The sequence below is a fragment of the Sceloporus occidentalis genome, unplaced genomic scaffold (genome assembly GCF_023333645.1).
Source record: "Sceloporus occidentalis isolate IW3139 unplaced genomic scaffold, rSceOcc1.0.p SCAF_25, whole genome shotgun sequence".
In the NCBI taxonomy this organism is placed as follows: domain Eukaryota; kingdom Metazoa; phylum Chordata; class Lepidosauria; order Squamata; family Phrynosomatidae; genus Sceloporus; species Sceloporus occidentalis.
The window spans coordinates 7,894,802-7,917,873 of record NW_028317005.1 but is presented as its reverse complement, the minus strand read 5'-3'; the positions used below and the strand labels follow the sequence as shown (position 1 = coordinate 7,917,873).

The window sequence follows — 23,072 nt, the reverse complement described above, 5'->3', positions numbered from 1 at the left end:
ACTGGCTTCCTCTTCCAGACATATGGAAAGAATGCATATTCTGTGAAGGAAAATTAGCATTTTGTAGCAGCCAAACATTTCTAAATGTAGGGAATTAATATCTTTTGGTTTTTTCAAGGATTTTCTGGTATTTCAGATACATTTTGAGCATGCCAACTCATTTCTCCTTCAGTAAAAACAAATAAAAATCAGTAAAAGTGAAGGACTACAAATAAACAACAAAACTATGAATGACAGGTAAATACAGCTAAGATTGCATAATATTAATATTAATATATTAATATTCATATTATGCATAATATTAAAAAGAAAAGCAAAGGAAATTACATATCTTCTTTTAGGACCTAACTTAATTACATTCACGGCACTGGCAGAAGTTGTTTTTAATAAATTAATGATTCAACGGATCTGACGCAGAATGTAAAACACAGTCCAACTACTGTCCTTCCAGTTGCAAAACGGGAGTCACAAAGGATAGCTACAGCGATTAACCAGGAGCACCAGGAGCGTTGAGTATCCCTTTTTCACCAAGGTCTATTGGCACCCATTCAAAAATATTACTAAACATAAAGATTTATTGCTGGTTACCTCCATATAGAGAGTCATTTATTACCCTTCAATCTTTGGCTTCAGGTTGGCCGAGTGGCATCTACAGTCCATAGGAAGCTTTATTTACTGAGCACCTTTAGGGTCTCTGGCATCAGGAGCTAGAGGTCACATTAAGAAGCCATTGCTCTTTAGTCCGTTTATTTAGCAGGGGGAAAGGGAGACTTGATAACACTTTGGCTTTAATATTTCTGCCGCCCTGCATCTTTTCAGCTTGTGCCAATACTTGCTCCTATTTTACATCAACACGTTTAATTTTAAAAGGGGTTCCTGATGATGGACTGCAGCTTTAATCTATTTTACAGGGTTTTCAAAATAATGCCGCTTTTAGTATGAAGACAAACGCAAGTGAGTGCAAGTCCCAGTAATTTATGTCTCCGGGATATATGGATAAGCTTGTAATCTTATGTTCAGTAAATCATCACAACAAACAGTAATGACTTAGAGAAACAGGATTTTGGCTTCATTGCCTCCACTTGATTCCGCTGACTTTACAGCAATAAGTTATAGATGCTATTTTATCATCCTTGCAAAATATTAGGCAGCATGCACTTATTACATGTAGCATGCTCGTATATTTTAATCATTTCCATATTACAGTATGTAACAAGCACAGAGCGCAATCACACATTTGCTGTCAACCCGCAGAGTTCCTGAGGGGTAAAAAACACAGCGAATCCCTGGTAGGGATAATAAACTGCTCTTTGGTTTGACCACAGAAAACATCTGTCTTTCTTAACCCTGATTGTCACATAAAAAATCCTCTAGACCAAATAAATTTTTTTTTTATTTTTTTTTATAAATGTAAAAATATTATTTAAAAAAAATAAAATGCAGAAAGCTGTGGGGCATCACTGAAATTGGCATAAAGTATGCTGGGGCTTGATAAAAAAACAAACAGGAATTGATGGGAGTGGGTGTGGTTAGTCAAGCCACTCCCACAGCGCACATCCGTAGTCTGCGGAGGGGGGGGGTCATATGCTAAAAAAAAATCAAGTTTTACTCGGTAGCTCCATGTTCCTTGGACTATAAGAGCTTCATATATCAAAGATCATTTATTTCCGTAAAAAACACGTGGTTTGCAATGCAAATACAAGGGTTTGTATGTTTAATGGGAATTACAAGGAGAAGCCCTCAGGTAGTAGATATGGGATGGCGAGCCCATAAGCAATAAACTTTATAAAATGTTAAAGAATGCCCCTCTGTATGGCGAAAAGGTATTTCATGGAGTGGACTCTCAAAGCAAGTGATTTACTATTAACAGATAAAGTGAGCATGCCCTGAACCCAAATATAAGTGTATAAAACAAGTTACGTCCACCTGTTGTAAATCAGGTAAGTAACGTGAGCTGGTCTGTTCACACACTGAATGGGGTTCTTGTTCTCTTTGGTCCGGCTAGTACCGTGCTTTTGAGAGGTCAACAAGTTCTAAAAGAGCATCTGAAGCACTTGTGCTCTAACGCGAGCCCCTGCTGTATGTATCATCCGCACTAGTTCATGGGGCAAGCCGCGTCCTTCAGACACTCTTCAAGCACTCCATAAATTGCTATTGGATTGTAAGGGACAATCCTCTTCATACAAGCATATAAATAAAATCACATCTGTAACGAGACCCAATAAAACCTAAACGGGAAATACAGATAGCCTTATCAGCGGACCGGCATCAATTAGTCTGCACGATTGGAAATTACACGAAGGTGGCATCGTGGTCAGATCCTTCACAATGGAGATTTAAGAAGCTGCGAATTACCGGCGAGGCGGCAAGATAAACTTCTTTTCCTTTATGCATCCAAAAAAAAAAACAAAAAAAAAACAGAATACGAAATCAGAAATATTTTACGCATTATCATCCTTCAGAGAGAGCTCACAGCATTTCACCGGTTCAGGGCACTTTATCTTCGTGTCTCCGTAATGCAGAGTTGGTGCATAATAATGTAATTTATATTGCCTAAATGTTATTTTGGAAGCATTGCATCATTTCTCAAACTTCATGACCTTTACAATTTTCTAAACTTTTATTTCCCTCATTATTCTGAACAGATTTCATTACATATTTTGAATGTAAACAACCCTGAATAATGATGGGGAACCATTACGTACGCACAGCTCTGACATTTGTGTATGAAGCCGAGATGGAAACCCACTGCATTAATTTACCTCTCATCTTCGGTAACTGCTCCGCCATAAAAAGTTTTATACGCAACTCACATAAATCATGTGGAAGAAAAATGAGAAAATCTGGTGGCTAACTCATCTTCTACCATTCTGTGAAAATGAAATTCACTGAAATACCTATCAAAACTGCAATCATCAAGAGATAATGTCTTCTTAGGTCTATCTGCACTTTCCGATTTAATTTCCTGCATGCCCTTGACATCCAGACATACCATTAAGATTAAGCGCATATAGTAACTGAACACTTTTCCGATTTTGATATATGAGTCCCGGGCACTAAATGTAATATCATCATTTGAAAATTAATGCAATATTTCTTTTGTTATTTTTTTTATTATTTCTTTTTTTTTTTTTTTTTTACGTGAAGAGAAGCGGGATGAATACTTTGGTTTCTCTAAAGTAATTTCCCGATCAGAATGACATGCAATTATGAAAAGATATGCACCTGGTCAGAGGTCAGCCAAATTACTACATCATTTAATGAGTAGAGAGATCAAAATGGAGCACACTGTTGCCGCTGTGGAAACGGCCCGCTGTCTGCAACATCAAATATGATGGAATCATTAGAGTAATAAGCATGAAAATCTGTTTGCAGATTAACCTGTGGTTTCACGCTGCTTTTATCTAATGGGGCGCTGTGGAAATCTTGTCAGCTTTTCATCAGCGACGATCAAATTACTGAAATTGCGTACAAACCACTGGTGCAATGGGGAACAACGTTTCCAAGCGCAATTCTTTTGGCTGGTGCCAAAGAAAATAACACTCTTTCCGATAGGTTTTAGTATTTTAGCTGTTCGCCGGCGTAATCCGGGGTCTTTGCGGAGAAACTCGTGTATATATTGTGTTATTAGGCATGGAAGTATCGAGGTGAATTAAGGCAAGAAGAGTACAACTGAGAAGGCAAAAAAAAAGGAGCAGCAACAAAAAAAAAAAAGGAGCAGCATACAAAAAAAAGGAGCAGCAAATATTGTGTTTTTGGATTAATCAGAGAGAGGGATATATGACAAGGATGCAAACTGACGGCTTAAAACAACAGATACGCTAATTGAAAATGTCCCTTGAATCAAGCAGAAAAAAAAATACAATATATGACTTTTGTTCTGTACAACATCAATAGAGTGGACTAATGATTCCAATAATTGGACAATCATACCATTTAAGTTTAATTCTAATTTTACCATGAGAAAAAACAAGTCTTAAATAGACATGTACAGTTGAATGAAAGAATGAATTTTAATATAATCATTTTAAAAGGGCACAGAAGCAATTTGCTTGCATTCATTCTACTGGAAGGCTCATAAGCAGATTAGATCTAGTAGGATATTATGGTCTGGCTCACCACTGATTTGATCACTTGTCACTGGTGAAGTAACACACTTCTGGAGGATACTCATCACGTTTTTGTTTTTTTCTTATTTTGAAAAAATTCAGAAGTTTTACATAATGCTGATCATAGAATACATTTTGCACTTGCATGCCTGTTTCTTACATTTACCGTATATTAATGATCAGTTAATTTAAGCATCACACTGCATGCTTAGCAAGTCCAAATTGTTTTGGTGCTTCTCCAGCAGATTTTAAACAATACATTAGTTTAAAATAAAAAAAAATGACAATATTTCTATTACAATATTTGAAGAGAAAGCATTATTAATGCAAGAGTAGCCTAATGTTTTGATAACTAGCATATGATTATGCTACACGTTTCCCTCAACTAAAAGTAATAATTAAAGAAAATAAATACAAAATGTCCTTGTAGACAATATCCTTATTAGACATGAAATATTAATGGCTCCAGTCGTCACATGCACTTATGATAATACATACGATGAATAAATAGTTATTTTACATTTTGGTAGTAAAGATGGATTCTTTATGGAAATAATTATTTTTCTATGTTGTCTAAATAAAAAATACATCACATAAGCTTTTGGGGCCAGGTATTTTTCAGCTGGAGATCCATTCCATTTGAAGAAGAGACTTCTTCGTCATTTGACTTACAGAAACAACAAAAGGGGAAGAGGGTGTTGCTCAGATGAGCTTACAATCTACAGTAGAGGATGTTATGGTGTATTAGACAAGAGGTGAAAGTGCCGCTGTTAGGGATGGACCGGTCGAACTAGTACTAGCCTTAGACTCAAGATTACGAGCAGGACTCTCTCCACCTAATTCTTGTCTTGTCATAACCCTTGAATATATGTATTGTATTAAGCGCTGCGTAAATTGTTGGCGCTATATAAATAAAAGATAATAATAATAATAATAATAGACTCATAGGCATGCTTCTGGACCAGACTTTCATTTTCTTAGTCTGGGAAGTTGAGTTAATTTCCACAATTCCCATCGTTTGTCTTCGTCAATCATGCCCACGTGATACATCACCCTTTCGCCCCCAGCCCAGCCTTATACCATCATAGCACTCCCCACAAGTGTTAGCAGGTGAAATCCTGCACATACATTACCAAACACGCGGATCGTTGTTATAGAAATAACTCTCGTTTTCAAATGCCATGCCATCAAGAACAGACCATTAAGGAAAAGTTTTACGGCTTCTCTTTCAACTAAGTGCCAAAGCCACTTCACGACACACAAAAAGCTACACATAAAAACACCCTTGAAAAGTTTACTTGTTAAGAGCCGTATAAGTAAGCATCTGCGTAACGTCATCCATCTCGGGATTTTTGCAAAGCATTACAGTTCAATGTTAAAATAGATTAAAAGGGATTTGGTATCCACTTGAGCAACTACAATCCAGCTTCCCGTGGTAGAGGTCATTGAAAAAGCCAAGACACCAGTGGCATGGGAGAGAAAACATATCGCGAAACTGTATTATGAATGCATTGTATATATATTGTCTCATTCATGTATAAACACATACTTAAATTAAATTTAATTACTTAAAATTAAAAGTATATATAGCTTGTGTCATTTTTTTAGTTTATAGATTTTTTAAAGAGTAAAACTTCTGAGAATACTTGGGTTAAAATTATCAACCAGACTTCGGTTCAGATAGTGGCAAAAACCACATAACTAATTATGAGGAAATATATGAATTTATGCACTCATCACTTTATTTATAATATTTATTTTACTTATTTATTACATACACTTTATATCTATATATTTATATATATTTGTTGGTTAGAATCACTTCTGGTAACACAGTTAAGTGTCATTCTGGCATAACACGATCGTTATAAAGGCTATATAAGTTCCGAGCCGAAACCTAGTGCGCCGGTGGCCGTTATGAGGTCCTGCTTCGATCGGGCGCCCCGTCCGTGGTGCGCATGCTCGAGAGATAGTCTCTCGGACCTGCGCGCGCTATGGGGTGGGACGTCCGATACGAGGCAGTGAATTACGGGGCGGAGGCGCAGCATCGGTGGCAATTTGGGTTTCGGCGCGCAACTTCTGAAGGGAGGGGTATAAATACCCTTATACGACAAGGTAATAATAGCGACCCCTTGAAAAAGGAGAACCGAAACGGCGTAGGGGAAGTGGAGCTTAATATGGGTAAGCACTACAGCACTTTCAAGATGACTTTCTAAGATGTCTTTTTTGATTGTCCGGACTATTTATATATTTATTGAAATTATTAGTCCTTTACATGTCTACAATATCAATAGGTGCACTCCATAGTGAGCAATTGGCAATATTATTCGAATGATTCAGCACTTTATGATTTACTTACTGTTTACATGCATCTGAGACACTTTATATATACATATATATATATATTAAGCGCTGCGTAAACTGTTGGCGCTATATAAATAAAGGATAATAAATATATATATATATATATATATATATATAACCATATTTCCTCCATATGCTCTGATTAGTTTCCTAGAAACCTCTGTTGTCTTCATTATGAAATATTATTTATGTTTTGATTTTTTATATTCTTTTGTACAATAAAATAATATATTTTTATAAGGGCTTGTGTAGAACTCTTTTTACACAAGGTATACAAGTTTATAGGAGTTTCCCTGTTTTGTAGGATGAGATCCTTACATACACCACAATATTTGTAATATTATGCTATTTGTAGAAGGTGTTGCAGGATTCTTGTGTGTTATAACTAATTAGTAGCCTACAATTCCAAATTAATGCCCCAGCGGGGACAAGGGTAAGTTACAACGAAAAACAAACCAATCCCGTTCCGGGATCAAAAATACCCTTATTATTACCCCACCCTAAAACATCACTTTTATTAATGTGTTTGTTAAAAGGTATAACCAAAAAAAAGATGTTTAAAAACACCAGTGTCACCAGTCCTACCGTAAAAGGTATACCTCACTGTGACATGAGGGCATATGACCACAATCGTATAACACTAATAGCATCAAATCATATATACTGTTGATGGCTGCAGTCCTAACAACAAGAATAATTGAATTATGACCAGTGACAGGGGCTTATCAAAAACTCAGACAAATAGCCCCCCTGACATGTTTCGCTCCTCAGAGCTTCATCAGAGGTCTGGGCTAATGGCTCAAATTGCGACATGTACATTTCAATAAGCTGAATAAAGGTGTCAAAATACGGATTCAAAACCACATTTCCTTAGCCTGTAATGCAAACCTAAAGGAAGACAAACGGTTTTAATTTCTAGCACTCCCTACAACATAACCGAAGTAGGAAGCCGATTTCATCATGCTCTCATTGTGTTTGACACATACGTCTAAACTGCAAAAAACAACAAACACAGCCCGAACTACAATAAACAGAGAAACAACGCTTCCTTGAACTCCTTGCACGTCTACTCAAACTGAGACACTGGCGTCGAGATCCAGATGCACAGTTTATTTTACGTTGGTTTTCGCGAGAGATATTGGCAGAAATTCCATGACGGGAAAAGAAAAATCACTTTTTTGATCACGCATAATGGTTTATCAGTCATAAATCTTAAATATTACTACAGCAGCCTCTTTAAAATATACATTGTAGAATTAAGAAAGTATCTGTTCTTTTGCCCAGATATTTGTGTGATACTGTGACTGTTTATTTCTGTTTTATGTTCTTTTGATTTTTCCAGAGCCCAACCCCCCCCCCCCCCAAAAGACAAAGTATTGTTTGGTGTATCAGACTACGTCGGCATTCTTTGTATATACAAGGCTCTCATATAAAAATGCTGTATACTGTACGAGGGGGTCTTAGAGAAGTAGGTGGGGGAAAAAGCAGCATTTCTTTTTTGTTAAATCGTTTTTACATTTTCTCAACTTTATCTGCATAAAAAAAACCCCAAAAAACAGAGGCACATGAAATATTTTTAAGTCAATAAATGTCAGGGCCTTTCAAAGTTTTAATGTGCAAACCATCATAAGGATATCATTAAAGGTAACCACAGGCTTTTAATGACAGATTACTTAATAGCACTTAAAGTGGTTCAATGGTACATCTTGACCACAGGGATAGAAAGGTCAAATGGATGCTACTATATATCAGTAGAGCCTCCATGTGCTGCATTAAATACGGTGAACTTGTGTTATTGTATGTAAACAAGGATGCTTTTGACCCAAGCAAAGAGTAGGAATAGGATTTTCGCTGGGTTCTATATTGAACCCAGCCACCAGGAGGAACACATCGTGAGCACGGTAAAAAAGACTGACAATGACCACCCTGATCTGACCCTGATCACTAGCTTCCTTCTCTGGACCCGAGGCATCAAGTCCACACCGGGAGATAAATATTTCTTGGAACTTTAGCGTAGAAACCTAAAGTCTGGGAAATGATGCAATACTCTTCAATTAACACAAATCCAACTTTTCCACCTAACTGCAGGATTCATCTAGAAGTTCCCTGCCATCCCTCAGCGCATCGGTCTTAACAGTGCATATGCACAATATACTCACCTGAGCTCCAGTACCGGCCTGCATAAGATTTACAGTGGGTGTAATGTGACCACCCCTGTGTCCGTGAGCAGAAATGAATCCTATTGATTTCAAGGTAAGTGCATTTATTGTCTTAGTTCTTACTGGTAAAGAATGCGTATTTAAGCACTTTAATAAGGGTTCTTTGTTGGTGGGGCTGTACAGGGAATTAAAGTGTCCCCCCAACATTGGTCAATCTACACTCAAAGCAGGAAGGTGAAAGAATCCACCCAAGTCTAGCTTTCAAACAATTCAAATAACTGAAACATAGCCCATTTATGCATGCGATATCTATGTCTGGCATGTTCATTCATTTTATATCCTGGTATGCCAAAAATCTACAGCCAAACATTTTGTATTTATATTTCCTGCAGATAATTAAAACAATCATCAATCCAAGGATTGTGTTCCATTTTATTTCATCTCTAGATCAAAAAAAAAGGTAATTTAAAAAAAAATTAGAACTCCCTTGAGATGATAAAATAAATGAAAGCGTAAGTGTCTTCACATATTAATGGTAAGCTAACCCGTTGGGAAATGGTTGACTCTCAATTCAAGGTATTCAAAGCTCATTGGAAAGTGTTCATTTGGAATGCAGATATCAAAGACGATTCAAACGTTCAAGAGAAATGCAGGACTTACCAGATGTTCTAATCCAGTTTTGATGTTTACCGAGCCCCTGTAACAGAAGAACAAAAACTCTTAATACTTGAAAAAGTCTTGTCCAATACCATTTAGATAGCTTTCTCCCTAATGTTTAAATAAGGAGAGATCTGGTATCATATTTGCAGGAGCTGGCTTATGAGATCAATGTATCTGCTCGTTATTGTCATCTCTTGTCAAAAATACAATTAAAAAGAAACCTATGGGTTTATTTATTTATTTATTTTTAAGGTAAACCCTCACAGGGAAGCAATGCATTTAAACCAAAAAAATGGTCACTGGTAAGCTTAATGTAAATGGTGATAATTATTTGAGTGTGTGTATATAGCCTAAAGTCTACAATAGAAAAGCTGTTCAACTTTTGGGTGCAGTGGGAATCATGGGCTGGTTGGGGAGATCCGAAGATCTTCCCTGATCAGGCACATTGCCCTTTGCAGTGCAGGCTGCTATCATAGCTCCACCAAACCCATCTCATGACCTTCTGAAGCCCCTGTATATGATGTCACACCAAGGCGCGCAACAGGTTGTGAGCTGGGTGGAAGTTTAATGCTCATCACTTGCCAACAATTTCGGTAGGTATATTTATCTCGCAGAGACAATGCTATAGGCTGTTGCTAGTTAAGAAAGTTTATTTATTTTGAAGCAAACCGAAAACAAAAAAAATGAAGCAATTTGCTAAAAAAAAAAACAAAAAAACCCTTGGTTTTACAGAACTACAACAAAAACAATTTCAGCCAAACACGTATTTCCATCTGCTGTGTCACTTCGTCCAATAATCTCTGAGTACCATTCACTAATTGTTCTTATGCTGCATAATGTTTAATAGTGCCAATATTATTGTCTGTGATCAGAAAACGTATTCTTTTTTTAGGCTTAAAATAATGAAAGGAGGGATTTAATCTTACTTGCTGCAGTAAAATCAAGGGGTTCATGGCAACAAGGCTTATGGCAGACATTTAACTAAATGCCCCAACTGACCAACGGACGTTCACACACTTTACCTTATGAACTGATGTTTTGTCTAAACATACTTTGCATAACCCTGGAAGAATTAAACTTAAAATAAATAAAAGAGTAGAAGAAAATATGTCAGCCGGGACAGGGTTCCATAGACCCCACTAACGTTGCTCAGATTTGGAGATCGGGGACACTTATCATTACTGAATAGAGTGCCAGCACTTGATTTGTTAAACTGCATTCAACAACTAAACATTGTGTCACATCACATCTATATCAAGCCTGTTTTGAGCTGATGGCACTCACCGACCTGTGAAGGTGAGGATGAGTGGAAACATTAGACCATTATAAATGTTTGCGTGAGAAGCGGCACAAATGCTTCCATTCTCAGCTTAGAATTGAAGCCGTTCCTGTTTTACACACTCCACGTAATACTGGAAACGCTGCCTGTGATTCTGTCTAATGTTTTCAGAGTGTTTATTTTCACGAACATTTGAGTCAAAAACGTGCTTGGTCTTCAAGAAGCTACTTATTTGAAATATAAAACAATATTTGATGGGCTGTCTCATCAACAAACCATTTATTTATATAGTTTCTAATATAACATCTGGTCAGTGTGTGTGGAGATAAAAACACGCACTCTCTTACAGCGTTTACTGTATTTTTTATTCAATTTCTACAGAGTAGAGTTGTTACAACATTGTTACTTTCAAAAAGGCTTCTACCTCACCCAACTTACCACATCTCGCTTCAAAAAGAACATCTAAAATTATATATATTGTAGGGGACAGCTCACGCATGGGGCGGCAATGACAGTTTCACACAGGTTTCCAACGTAAAAGCGTGTTTATTTAGATGTTGTAATCACAGAGCACCTTGTAAATAAAACAAACTATAAGCCTGTCCGGCTCTAACTAAACAGCAGGATACCTCTCTAGCAGCCTAAGGTCTGACGCAAAGCAAAGCAACCAGTTTTGTATGGGGTAAAGCCTCATACCTGGTGGGCTGCAGCGCTGGCTGTAGCTGCTCCTTCATTCAGTGTCTCCCTCCCTCTGAAAACCTAACAGCCCTTTCTTTTAAGGCCTCCTCCCCAGTAACGAGCTTAGGAAGCCTCACCTGAGAGCACCTGGGTTTGCTACCAGGCCTGGCTGAGGTAACCAGGTGAGACATATATCCCATCAACCACTCTCCCATACACTTTACCACAATATATATATATAGATATATATATATATATATATATATATATATCTATATATCTATATAGATTATCTTGTGTTCCTTCTACAATGCCCTCCACCAATATTGGCACCCTTGGTAAACATGAGCAAAGAAAATTTGTCTGTTTAACTTTGATCTTTTCTTCCAAAAAATACACAAAAATACTCCTATGAATACATATGAGTAAACTATATTTTAAATATATTCCCATTGATAGTTTAGATTTTTAGTACACCTGGTTGACTAGGAACAGGAGATGGTTCAACCATGACTTCCTGTTTCACAGGGGTATAAATATTAGGTAAAATTCCCTCAGCAATTCATTACAATGGCTAAAACCAAGGAATATAGTTGTGATGTGCGACAAAAGAACTTCACATAATGGGAAGTGGCTATAAGAAAACAGCAAAAGCATTGAAAACGGCCATTTCCACCATCTGGGCAATATAATTGAGAAGTTCAACTGGAAATGTTATGAATCAACCTAGAAGAGGACGTGTGTCTATATTGTCTCATTGCACTTGGAGGATGGTTCAAGTGGCCAAAAGGTCTCCAAGGATCACAGCCGGAGAATTGCAGAAGTAAACTGCGTCTTGAAAGCCTTCAAAACTACAATTCAACTTCACCTACATCACAAAGAAAGCCTCTACTCTCAGCCAAAAACATACTCAACCATCTTCAGTTTGCCAAGCATTACTGGAACTTCCAATGGGATTGGGTTCCATGGTCAAATGAAACCAAATTAGAGCTTTCTAGCAGTAAACACCAGATGTGGCCATATTCAAAAGTACCTCATGCCCATGGTTAAATATGGTGGCTCTTTAATGTTTTGGGGCTCTTTTTCAGCCAGAGAACCTGGACATTTTGTTAAGATACATGGCATCGTAGACTCTACCAAATATCAATAGATATTCAATGAACACCTGATCGCCTCTGCCAGAAAGCTTAAAACAGGCTGTGACTGGATCTTCCAGAAGGACAACGTTCTAAAACATACATCAAAAAAACCACAAAAATGGTTTACTGGCCATAAAATCAAGGTCCTACCACGGCCATTCCAGTCCCCTGACTTGAACCCCATAGAAATCCTGTGGAGTGAACTGAAGAGGAGAGTCCACCAGCGTCAACCTCAAAATTTGAAGGCTCTGGAGAGATTCTGTATGGAGGAATGGAGGAACAGGTCCCTTGCTATGTATTTACATAGGCATTATAGGAGAAGACTAAGGGAGGTAGCACTGACCAAAAGGGTGCAAATAATTGTGCTACACATAAATATATATTTTTTGATACACCAGTGGTGTATTAGCAATGGTTTAATATCCATGATAAAAAGATCAAAGGGTTAAACAATAAAGAACATTTTCCAAAGCCTTCTTTGCTCATATTTACCAAGGGTGCCATTAGTGGAGGGCACTGTACGTCTTGGTTTGTTGGGAGGGTATATAAGACAAAAATTGTGTTTTGGGACATCTAACAAACTGGTGAATCATGTCCCTGCCAATGATTTCTGAACAAAAATACTAAGTTATCATGTTGATGTACGTATCGATTGTTAGCTTCTTAATATCTATATCAGTCTGCCAGCAAAATAAAACACAGATGGCATTCCCCCAGATATGGGCCGCACTAGATTAACTGTATTACTGAACTATCATGGGGAAAACGTTGAAACGCTACAGAATTAAGATGCCCAAGGACAGTGTTGTTATTGCTAAAAAATGTATTTCATTAATTTTTCCTACAAGACTTTCACTACAATGTTTGCGTGTTTTTCTTTCTTTCTTTCTTCCTTCCTTCCTTTCTTAGGAGTGGCCGGCAGTCGGAATGGAGGCATCTATTATCCAGACAGAAATTAAGTCCTGAGCATTTAGTGAGACAACTTTCAGTGTAACCTCCGTAATGAAGCTAATTTACTTGAAAGTAGGAAAGGCTTTCTATCACAGTTGATAACTGCAGGCTTCGGTGCCTGGATGTTATTTAGTGGTCTGTGTCTCGCGTTGTCCCTGTCATGACTTTATCAATATTTGTGCAAGTTTTCCTCTGTGCTGAAAGCAGCCCTAATTCAATTACAGACCTCAAAACTGATAACATGGTCCTGAAGTGGAAAATAGAAGGACATTATTGGCAAATGAATAAAGATTTGTATCGAGCAAACACACAGAAGTACAGTAGGTCTCTCTCTCTTTTTTTAATCATTCCCTGGCTTTGGTCTTCTGGGAACCTAGAGTTTCCCTTCCGTTCATAGGCCATATTGATTTCTGAATTAGACTGCAATATTAAATAATTAATATAGTAGCTGTGATGGATGCTTTGCATTAGTTGAATATTAGGTTATCAATCAAAATCCACTTGGTTTAATGTAATAATATTGAAAAAGTGACATGGGTTGTTCATCCAATTTGTACTTGAGGTAGCACAGATAGTAATATCAACAAGAAGAAGATATGCACTAGAAAATGTTGTAGCCAAATATTTGGCAGATAACAAAGATCTAAAGAGCTTGGGACAGGGGGTGGACTTCATGGAATGCTCAGCTACTAAAGGGACACTATCAGAAAAATGTTTTTTATCACCATTGCCTTTATGTAGACTGCTTCCAGAGCAAAATGTAGGGCATCCTACCTTGTCGTTGTGATTGCAACTACCGTATTTGCTCGATTATAAGACGACCCTGATTATAAGACGACCCCCCAAAATCTGAATATTAACTTAGGAAAAAAAGAAAAAGCCTGAATATAAGACGACCCTAAAGGAAAAAAGTTTTACCAGTAAATGTTAATTCATGTAAACTATTTTTTTTAATAAAAGCTATGATTGAGAAAAATATTTTTTTTGTTTTTATTTCTTGTATTTTCCAACCTGTCCCCCAGTTACGCACATCTGCCCCCAGGCTTGCCACTCCAATATGGCACTGTGGCCCATGATATGCCTTTTAACCCTCTATATGCCACTGTGCCCCATGGTATGCCTTTTGACCCCCTATGTGCCACTCTGCCTCCAGAAATGCCTTATACCCCTATATGCCACTCTGCCTCCAGAAATGCCTTATACCCCTATATCCCATTCTGGCATTTAGGGGGTTAAAATGCATATTATGGGGCAGAGTGGCATATAGGGAGGTATAAGGCATTTCAGGAGGCAGAGTGGCATTAAGGGAGTTAAAAGGCATTGTATAGAGCACTCTGCCTCCAGAAATGCCTTATACCCCTATATGCCACTCTGGCATTTAGGGGGTTAAAATGCATATTATGGGGCAGAGTGGCATATAGGTGTATAAGGCATTTCAGGAGGCAGAGTGCTCTATTAAATGCCCCCTTAACGCCACTCCAGAAATGCCCTATGCCCCCATTTAACACACACACACACACACACACACACCCTATACCCCCATTTAACTAACACACACACACACACACTCTCCCCTCCCCTCCCCTCTCAGCCCTCTCTTACCGGTGCTTCCAGCCGGGGCAGCGGGTTGACGTCGCCTTCTGCTGCAGCCGGAAGGAGGTGGAGTTGGCAGCGGGGGTTTGTATCCGTCCGTCGCGTATACTTTCCCCGGCTGTCAGAGATCAGAGTTCCCCGCACCGGTGCGGGGAACTCTGATCTCTGACAGTCGGGGAAGGTTTGCGCGACGGACGCAGACAACCCCCGCTGCTAGCCACGCCTCCTTCCGGCTGCAGCGGACGTTGTCTACGCGAATCGCGTAGACGTCAACCCGCTGCCCCGGCAATACAGCAGGAAGCACCGGTAAGTGTGTGTATGATGGGGGGGGGGTGAGACAGGAGGATCCAGGTCCCCTGCAGCGGTGCGGGGGATCTGGATCTTAGTCTCCTAATCAGACTCTATTTGAGGTCTGATTAGAAGACGACCCCGATTAGAAGACGAGGGGTATTTTTCAGAGCATTTGCTCTGAAAAAAACCTCGTCTTATAATCGAGCAAATACGGTAATTGCATGTTTTTCCAACCCTTATCCATTTCACTACACTAGACTACATTTTTAAGTCTGTGTTGTGTGGAAAACAGAATGCTTTTTGGAAAAGTGATTATGCTTGTTCTCTAGTATGTCCTGTGTACCTTGCTGCCACTCAAAATTATAAAACATAAAATGCTTAATTTTCAATGATTTAAGAATGTACAGTTCAAGTCCAAAAACTAATTAAAATCACAAAACTCCGATGCCAGATTCATCGGTACCGGATTTCCATTACTGTGTTAGGTTATAATACGCTATAACAATGCATTGATAATAAGAACCAGCTTGCACCCTTATTACCAAAAGTGATGCTGGATTTCACTAAAAATCTTATTCAATCATCTCTGTACAGTTATTGAAGGTCCTTAAATAAATAATATAGTGCAAGCTAATCTCGTACTTTACATCTAAAAACAGAGCTTATTAAAAATGCAGCAAGGCTAACAATAAACAAAGTGTTAGACACTGTTATTTCCTTTAGATCAGAAAGCCTGATAATGACTTTTACAATAATAACAATAAAAACAGGAAGGAGGAAACGTAAAATTACAATTCAAGAATGAGAGCCATCAACGGTCCCATGCTTCTTCCGATGCATCGTGAGGTCTCGCAGGAAATCTATAGCATTACCACATCCCTGCAGAAGGGGACTAGATGCTCAAGGCTCTAAACTCACTCCCAATGGCTGCCAATGGTTTCTAATACGAAAGTGTTGCAGAAAATCACACACTCGGACAGTGTGGTATTTGAGCTAGATTTATTTATTTATTTTATTCTTTTAATTTTTCTTTTTGTTGTTTTCATAATACATATAGGCAAATTAAACATCGAGTAGACAAAAACAACAAGAAAAGAAAGTAACAAATAAGGGGTCATAATATCATCCTTAAATATTAAGTATATGATGCACATTTTTATATTTCGTATAAATTCTTGCATACAAAAATTTCTATATTACAAATATCTAAATTTGTGCATATATCAAACCAAATCGCCCCAATTAAATAATAGACAAATTAAAATAAACAAAAAGCCGGAAATATGTGTTGGTTATTATTTTACTTATGTACTATTTAATTTAGTAATCCAGTCCTCGTATATGATTATTTTTCTTTTCTGTTGTGGACTAATCCAGTGAAAACCACTCTCCATCTGTAATTGAAATAACACCCGATATTTCAATCGTGAATATAAGAATGGTTTACTTTCTTTCCACTTTCTTGCAATCAACAATTTTGTAGCTGCAAATATATGAATGATTATAATTTTTTTAATGGTAATTCAGATGGGAATATGTGGAGAAGAGCAATTTCTAATATTTTATAAATCTTAATATTACCTATTTTTTTCTAGAAGCTCAAAGGCAAACCTCCAAAGAGGCCTTACTTCTGTACACATCCACCATATATGTTTGTAATCTCCCATTTCCTGATTGCATCGCCAACATCTGTCTGAAGAACTTGGAAACATAGCTTTTATTTTTGTCGGAGTAAGATAACAGATATATATGCATTTTTAACCTTGCCTAAGTATGTAACATCAGGAAAACAAAGTCCATGTCTTTCTACATAATGGTAAGCAAAATACCTATGTCTTAGTCCCCAGAATTTGACTAGGGAGGGTGTATGGGAAGCATGCAACAACCTCCTGCCATAAAGCAATTACCACGTGCAGTATAGGAACAGGAGGTGTGGCGCAACATCACATAACGTCCTAATAACGGTGAGCTCCATGTTGGCACAAAACTGGACAGGACACAGCACACGCTTACATTTTATGCCACACCATACTTAATTTATACCCACTGAAATAATGTTCCACTCATCAGACGTCAATGCTATAAAGGAAATAGCAATGTAGTGTCTATTAAATACGATCGTTATAAAATATGTATAAATAATTCTTCAGGTTTCCCGTGTAAAGTTTATATTTACATGTTAAAGTCTTACAGATAACTATTTCACTTTTTGCGGATGAGACTTGTAATTTCAGCGAATGCTTTGAAACATCTCGTGCTCTCACCTGCTACTCAAGTGGTTATGTAACAGAATGAGGTGCAATCTTTCAAATATCATTACTGTGTCTTTAGGGGCTGCTTTGATGACTGCTGTTGTCACCGTTATGTCTTGGGTTCCCAAAACGCCGCACTGTTGAGCGCATACACAAACGGAGATTCCCCGTTTCCCATCTCAATCTGGACTGGTCTCCAGACAGCGTGGTGGCAACAAGTCTCGAGCTGAGCTTCAATTATATTAGAGAAAACACACAACAATAAAGTGCACGGCTACATCAATTATTAAGACTGGAAGCAAACCAAATCTTCTGAAAAGAAATTGACAATGCCGTTCTGAAAAATATCAATATCGTATAAAAACCATATTTATTTTTGAAGACAATATCTCCTCTGGGGCATGGAAATGATTAAATTGTGCATCCTCATTTCTACAACAGAGACTTAGTTATTTGCATAAAGGACTAAAGGATGTATAACTAAAGGATCTATACGTTCCCACATCGGTGGATGTGTATCTGTGGATTCATACCTCAGCAACGTACTAAAGTGGCCCCAGTAATATCAGGTGTGAACCCATCAATATTTATCTATATATTAATAGATATTCCTAGCATACAGGCATTATGTTGGGAATGCCTTCTCTAAAATATTTTTTTTTTGTAGTCGGTTATTTTTCTAGCCCCCGGAAATGTTGAGAAAACCGCTCGTACTTTAGAAGTTGCATGCTACTTTCTCTGATAGCCTGCTGAAAGTGACCACATCTGTTCCATATTATTACAACTAATGATTATTAAATATAAAAAAAGCATAATCACTGCACTTATTATCACTGGCATCCACGGAGTTACTAAATATTTATAGGTGCGTAACACATAAACAGGTTATTTTTAAGAGCTACACTACAGGTTTAAATCCAAAGATCACAGTGAGGGCTCAGAGGGCAGCCTTCGATGAAAAACCCCATAGAAGTAGGAGTGTTATACAGATATAACTCAAATATTTCAAACATACTGTACACAAAGTGGTTCCTCTATAACACCGGCTAAATGTTCTTAGTAAAGTCCAAATTGTAACACTTTACATCTGTAGTGAATGCCAAAACCCTTCCCAGAACTCACTTAATCATAAAACATTCTGTCTCATTCACAATATTTAAATAGTTGATACCATTTTACTAAGTGAACATCGAAAAAGGATGCAAACATGCATATAAGCCTTCATGACCTCGGGTTTCTTCTCCAAAAGACACCTTCAAGGTCCCAAAAGCATAATTAATGTTACATCTTCTATGTTGGCCTAATATCAACTTTGACTAAAGTATTTTCTATGGAGAAATTGGGCAATAAATATTTTTTTTTTTCAGGGAAATTTTCATTCTTTCAAAATAAGAAAAAACTTTTAAGAAGCTTTTGCCTTCTACGAGAACCACCTATCGGCGCCGGCTTTTGTGTCACATGCCATCAGCAAACACGATGGCAAAATGTAACTTAAATAATCATTTCTGGGAAGGGAAATGTTGAAACGTACCATTAGTGTTCCTTTTAGCAGAATAGGTGGAACGGCACCTTTAAGTACAATTCCAAAACAAAGTTTTATTCTGATGTAGGAAACAAAAGAACCCGCACACATTTTTTTTTTCTTTTCTTCTTGAATTACCAATATGAAAAACTTCCACACAATGCGTAAACTCCTGGAGAAAAGATGCAACTAAAATGACTACCATTATGGTTTGTTTTTATATTTGCGAATGTTAGACTAAGAAGGGACAAAAGCGTGGAGCACAGCATCTGTCATATGAGAATATAAAAAGATGATCCTGGCACCAAATGAAAAAGCTCCAATTCATTTGCAAATCAAGCCTGCCACATCTTTTTCAATCTGGAGGTAACTGTCAAGAGTTAACAAGATAATCACTTTCAATTCTGCCTTCAATGCTACATTACTCTGTTATTCTATTCAACAGGGCTGTTCTTTAGGGCACTGGATGAATGCTTTTCATTTCAAACTCGCACAAAAAGTTGCCAAAAAAAGGAAAAAGGAAAATCCACGGGGCTTAAGGAAGAAATCCCTTTATGGGCATTTATCTGCCGGCACTTGCTTTTAGGCAAAATTAGATATTTGGATACATCTGTGTCCATTCTCTTCCTACTCCTTGAGGCATGCAGTATGCTGTGGCACAAAGAAGACGTATTTATACCAGAAAACATTTCAAGAAGAATTAACACATTAGGCACAGACATAGGGCACACTACAACATCCTAAACACATCGAGTGCATTTGTATTTTATAGCAAACTGGTCTAACCGGTCATCATAATCTGTTCCTGCCAGATTGTAATTCAATCCAGATAAATAGACTGGATTTACTGATAAATTGTGACTCCAGAAGATATAGAAAACTAATAAAAATAATTACTGTGACTTCCTTGTTTTATTGGAAAGGTGTAAGAAGCCCTTTACTGAGCTGACGGTAGTTACACTGTATAAGTGTGACTGGCCCATTACTGGCCCAGCAGCAAATACAAGGTACAGCAATAAACTTTCATTATCAATTAAAATAGTTAAATTACATCTTGATATACAAAGAAAAATCTAACAGATTCAACCTGAAAGCATTAGATCCAGGAAAAGACTGGCGTTGTCCAACAGAAATGACCCTCAGTATGCATTCCTATTTCCCAGTAACAAAGTGTGAAAGTATTACCAGCGCTAGTGAAAAGGGAATACACAGAAAACAGCTAGATAAATCTTAGGTGGGCTACAAGTGGACGGCACAGATTGAATGTGTGAGTTTCTTATTCAACCTGCAAGGAATCAAACAAATGGGAAGAGTCTCAGATGAACCATTTGTTGATTCTTTTGACTAATCTCAGCAGCATCCTTATTAGCCACAGAATATTCTTAATGGCTTATACCTTCTACACCTGCAGCAGAGCAGCGGGAGGGAACGTGAACAAGAAACATCTGAACCGGACCATTCGGGTTACATGCTATTAACTTGTTTATAACAAAAACGATAGTAAAAAAACATGCCCGAGGACTGCTGCTTAAAATGCAGTAATTACGGCAATTTGCTTTCACAAACATTCTTTGGACAAAGTGCATTCATTCCACGCGGACAGATTTAGTCATGCACTTTGGATGCCCTGAGCAAGGCTTTGTTAGCCGGACTGCCTATCCAGGAGCATGACTAGGTCTTGCCTTCACGAATCTCAAACAGTAGCAAAATGTTAAACTCGGGGCTCTGCTTGCAACTAACTTGAAGAACCCCCAAGTGGTGATGGCGTAGGGGGATCAAGCGTTTCCCAAATCGCAGGGAGTCAGAGTCCTTCGATCACAATAAGGTATAAACAAGCAAGTCTAATGCAAGAAAACCATTCCATCCTGGAATCATTAGAGGTGAGCAGCTTTAGCAAAAACCATCATACATTTCGAGGGACTCACCAGGGTCTGAACCAGTATATGTGCATAGGGCCAACTCCTGGATTCATCAATCCTACAAAAGGCAATATCTCCAGCATACCCGATTATTTACATAATTTTGGGGAGACAATGCGCCGGCTGCTTTTCATAGCAAGTTGCCGCTTATTTTAAATTCATACCCCTTTGCGTGGCTTTCCAAAATAAAGCAGTCCTTATTCTTCAATGGAAAAGCTGGAAGAGGAAGATACTTAATGGACCAGATAATGCATTGGTTTCAATTGGCATGACAAAGGTATAGCATGTTTGGGAGACCACGTTTTTATGCCCTTATCAGCTATTTCCCAATATTTACACATTTCAAAAAGACCTGGCACATTAAGGCTTCATTAAATGAAGGTTTTAAAGGTCCTGTTGAAAATATTAACACTCAGAAGTCTCCATTCATTAAGCGATGGTCGGTGTTCACTTTAATTGTCTGAAACGCTAAATCGTGCAGACAGGAGAACACTGGCCCTCAGCATGTCTTGAAAAGCTGGGACTTCTGTTGATTCGGCTGTGATATGAGGCTCTGAGCCAAAGCTAATGGGACCTCATCTGAATAATCAATATGACAGCCTTATTTTTCAAATGCAAACAGGATTGATACAGTAAGGTGTCTCGCTGCCACATCACAGTCATGGCCTCTTTTAACCCCTAATTAGATTTAGGCGATTATCCACATACTTCCTTACAAGTGCACAGCTCGGATAAGAGATGACAAAAGCTATATGCTACTTAATTCAGGCAGGTTATCCAGCAAGATAGTGGCGACTATCTATAAACAATTGGTATTCATACCGTCTCCACTTTCACAGACATTTCAGTGTGTGTGTACTGGGAGAAAAAACCCAGAATCGGCAGAAAGCAATCTTAACATAATCACGATAGGACTGATGGACATGCCACATTAATTAAGGCCTGATATTCTCTTGTTAAGTTAAATATGCGCCCCCCCCCAAAAAATAAAATGCTCTCAACTGATATATTTGTAATATGCCCTAAATAACACTAAAATCAGGTATAATTTTCTGAATTCTGGTAGAACTGCAAATCAAATAAACTATGGTATGGCTTCATTTTTCATCCAACAATAGTACCAACCAGACCAGTCTGTAAGGAGTTAAATCTATACAATTAGATAACACCCCTCCAAGTGTCCCTCCCACCTTAGGACTCAAATCCCTATGTCCCGCTCTCCTGTCCTGGTGTAGATCTTTTCAAGAAGTGTAAATGTTAGCAGGGTCCGAGTGTATTAATCCCTAAAAATGTCAATAATAATAATATTTTATTATCTAAACACTCCCTGTTGGGTATCCTGTACCAGGATATCCATTCAATCCAATACTGAAGAAGTCCCATTTACGTAAAACCAGAGATTCGCTTTTTAATGATACATGTGATTAGGAAACTTTTAAACAGTCTGCAAACTTCCGTATTTGTTGGAGCAAGTTCTACATGGAAGAATACATATCAAAGTAGAATTTAATATGGCACTCAATACACAGCAGGACGATCTCGGAATTTTTTGTTTGGAAAACACAAGCAAAATTACAAATTGACCACTACGTATTATATAAAAAGTAATTGAGCTGCTGCTTCTCTGATAGAGCTGTAACAATTAGAAACCACACAAGACATTGCCTGATGAAGTAGAGCACTGATTGCACTAAATAAGGACTGTAAAGCATAATTAACACATGAACTGTTGCTTGTATCACTGGAGTCAATGTGATTATCTGTTTAGCTACAGTTATTACAGGCTCTCCCACTCCGGCTCCACGATAGCAGAACATGATGTGCAGGGATGGTGATTACTGTATCTCGGCAGAACAGTATCTGCGGGGTGTTTGAATGCGCCTCTAACTACTTAAAACCAGTAAAGAGATTACAGCTCACACTAACTGGATTTTCACAGCTCCCTATCGTTCACTATGGATTCCACATGCTCAGATTAGGAAGGTCTTGCCAGACAATAGTTGCTCAACAGACACAAGATGCACCGAATTGCCCTTTCTCCGTTCTCTATTAAAAACATGGCACGATGGACACAAAAACGCGTTAAGACATCACAGGGATATGGCATTGCAAACTGTGCTCAAACCTGAGTTGTGTTATTAGAACTGGGTCCCAGG

General features: G+C 38.0%; 1 protein-coding gene across 1 annotated transcript in view; it reads right to left on the bottom strand.

Annotated features, from left to right (window-relative positions):
* LOC149300356 (serine/Arginine-related protein 53-like) overlaps nucleotides 1-23,072 on the bottom strand; it is a 119,897-nt gene that overhangs the window by 69,938 nt on the left and 26,887 nt on the right. Inside the window, exon 4 of the mRNA XM_089485310.1 lies at nucleotides 9,293-9,329. Coding sequence (XP_089341436.1) covers nucleotides 9,293-9,329 — 37 coding nt within the window. The remainder of the gene's footprint in view (nucleotides 1-9,292; nucleotides 9,330-23,072) is intronic.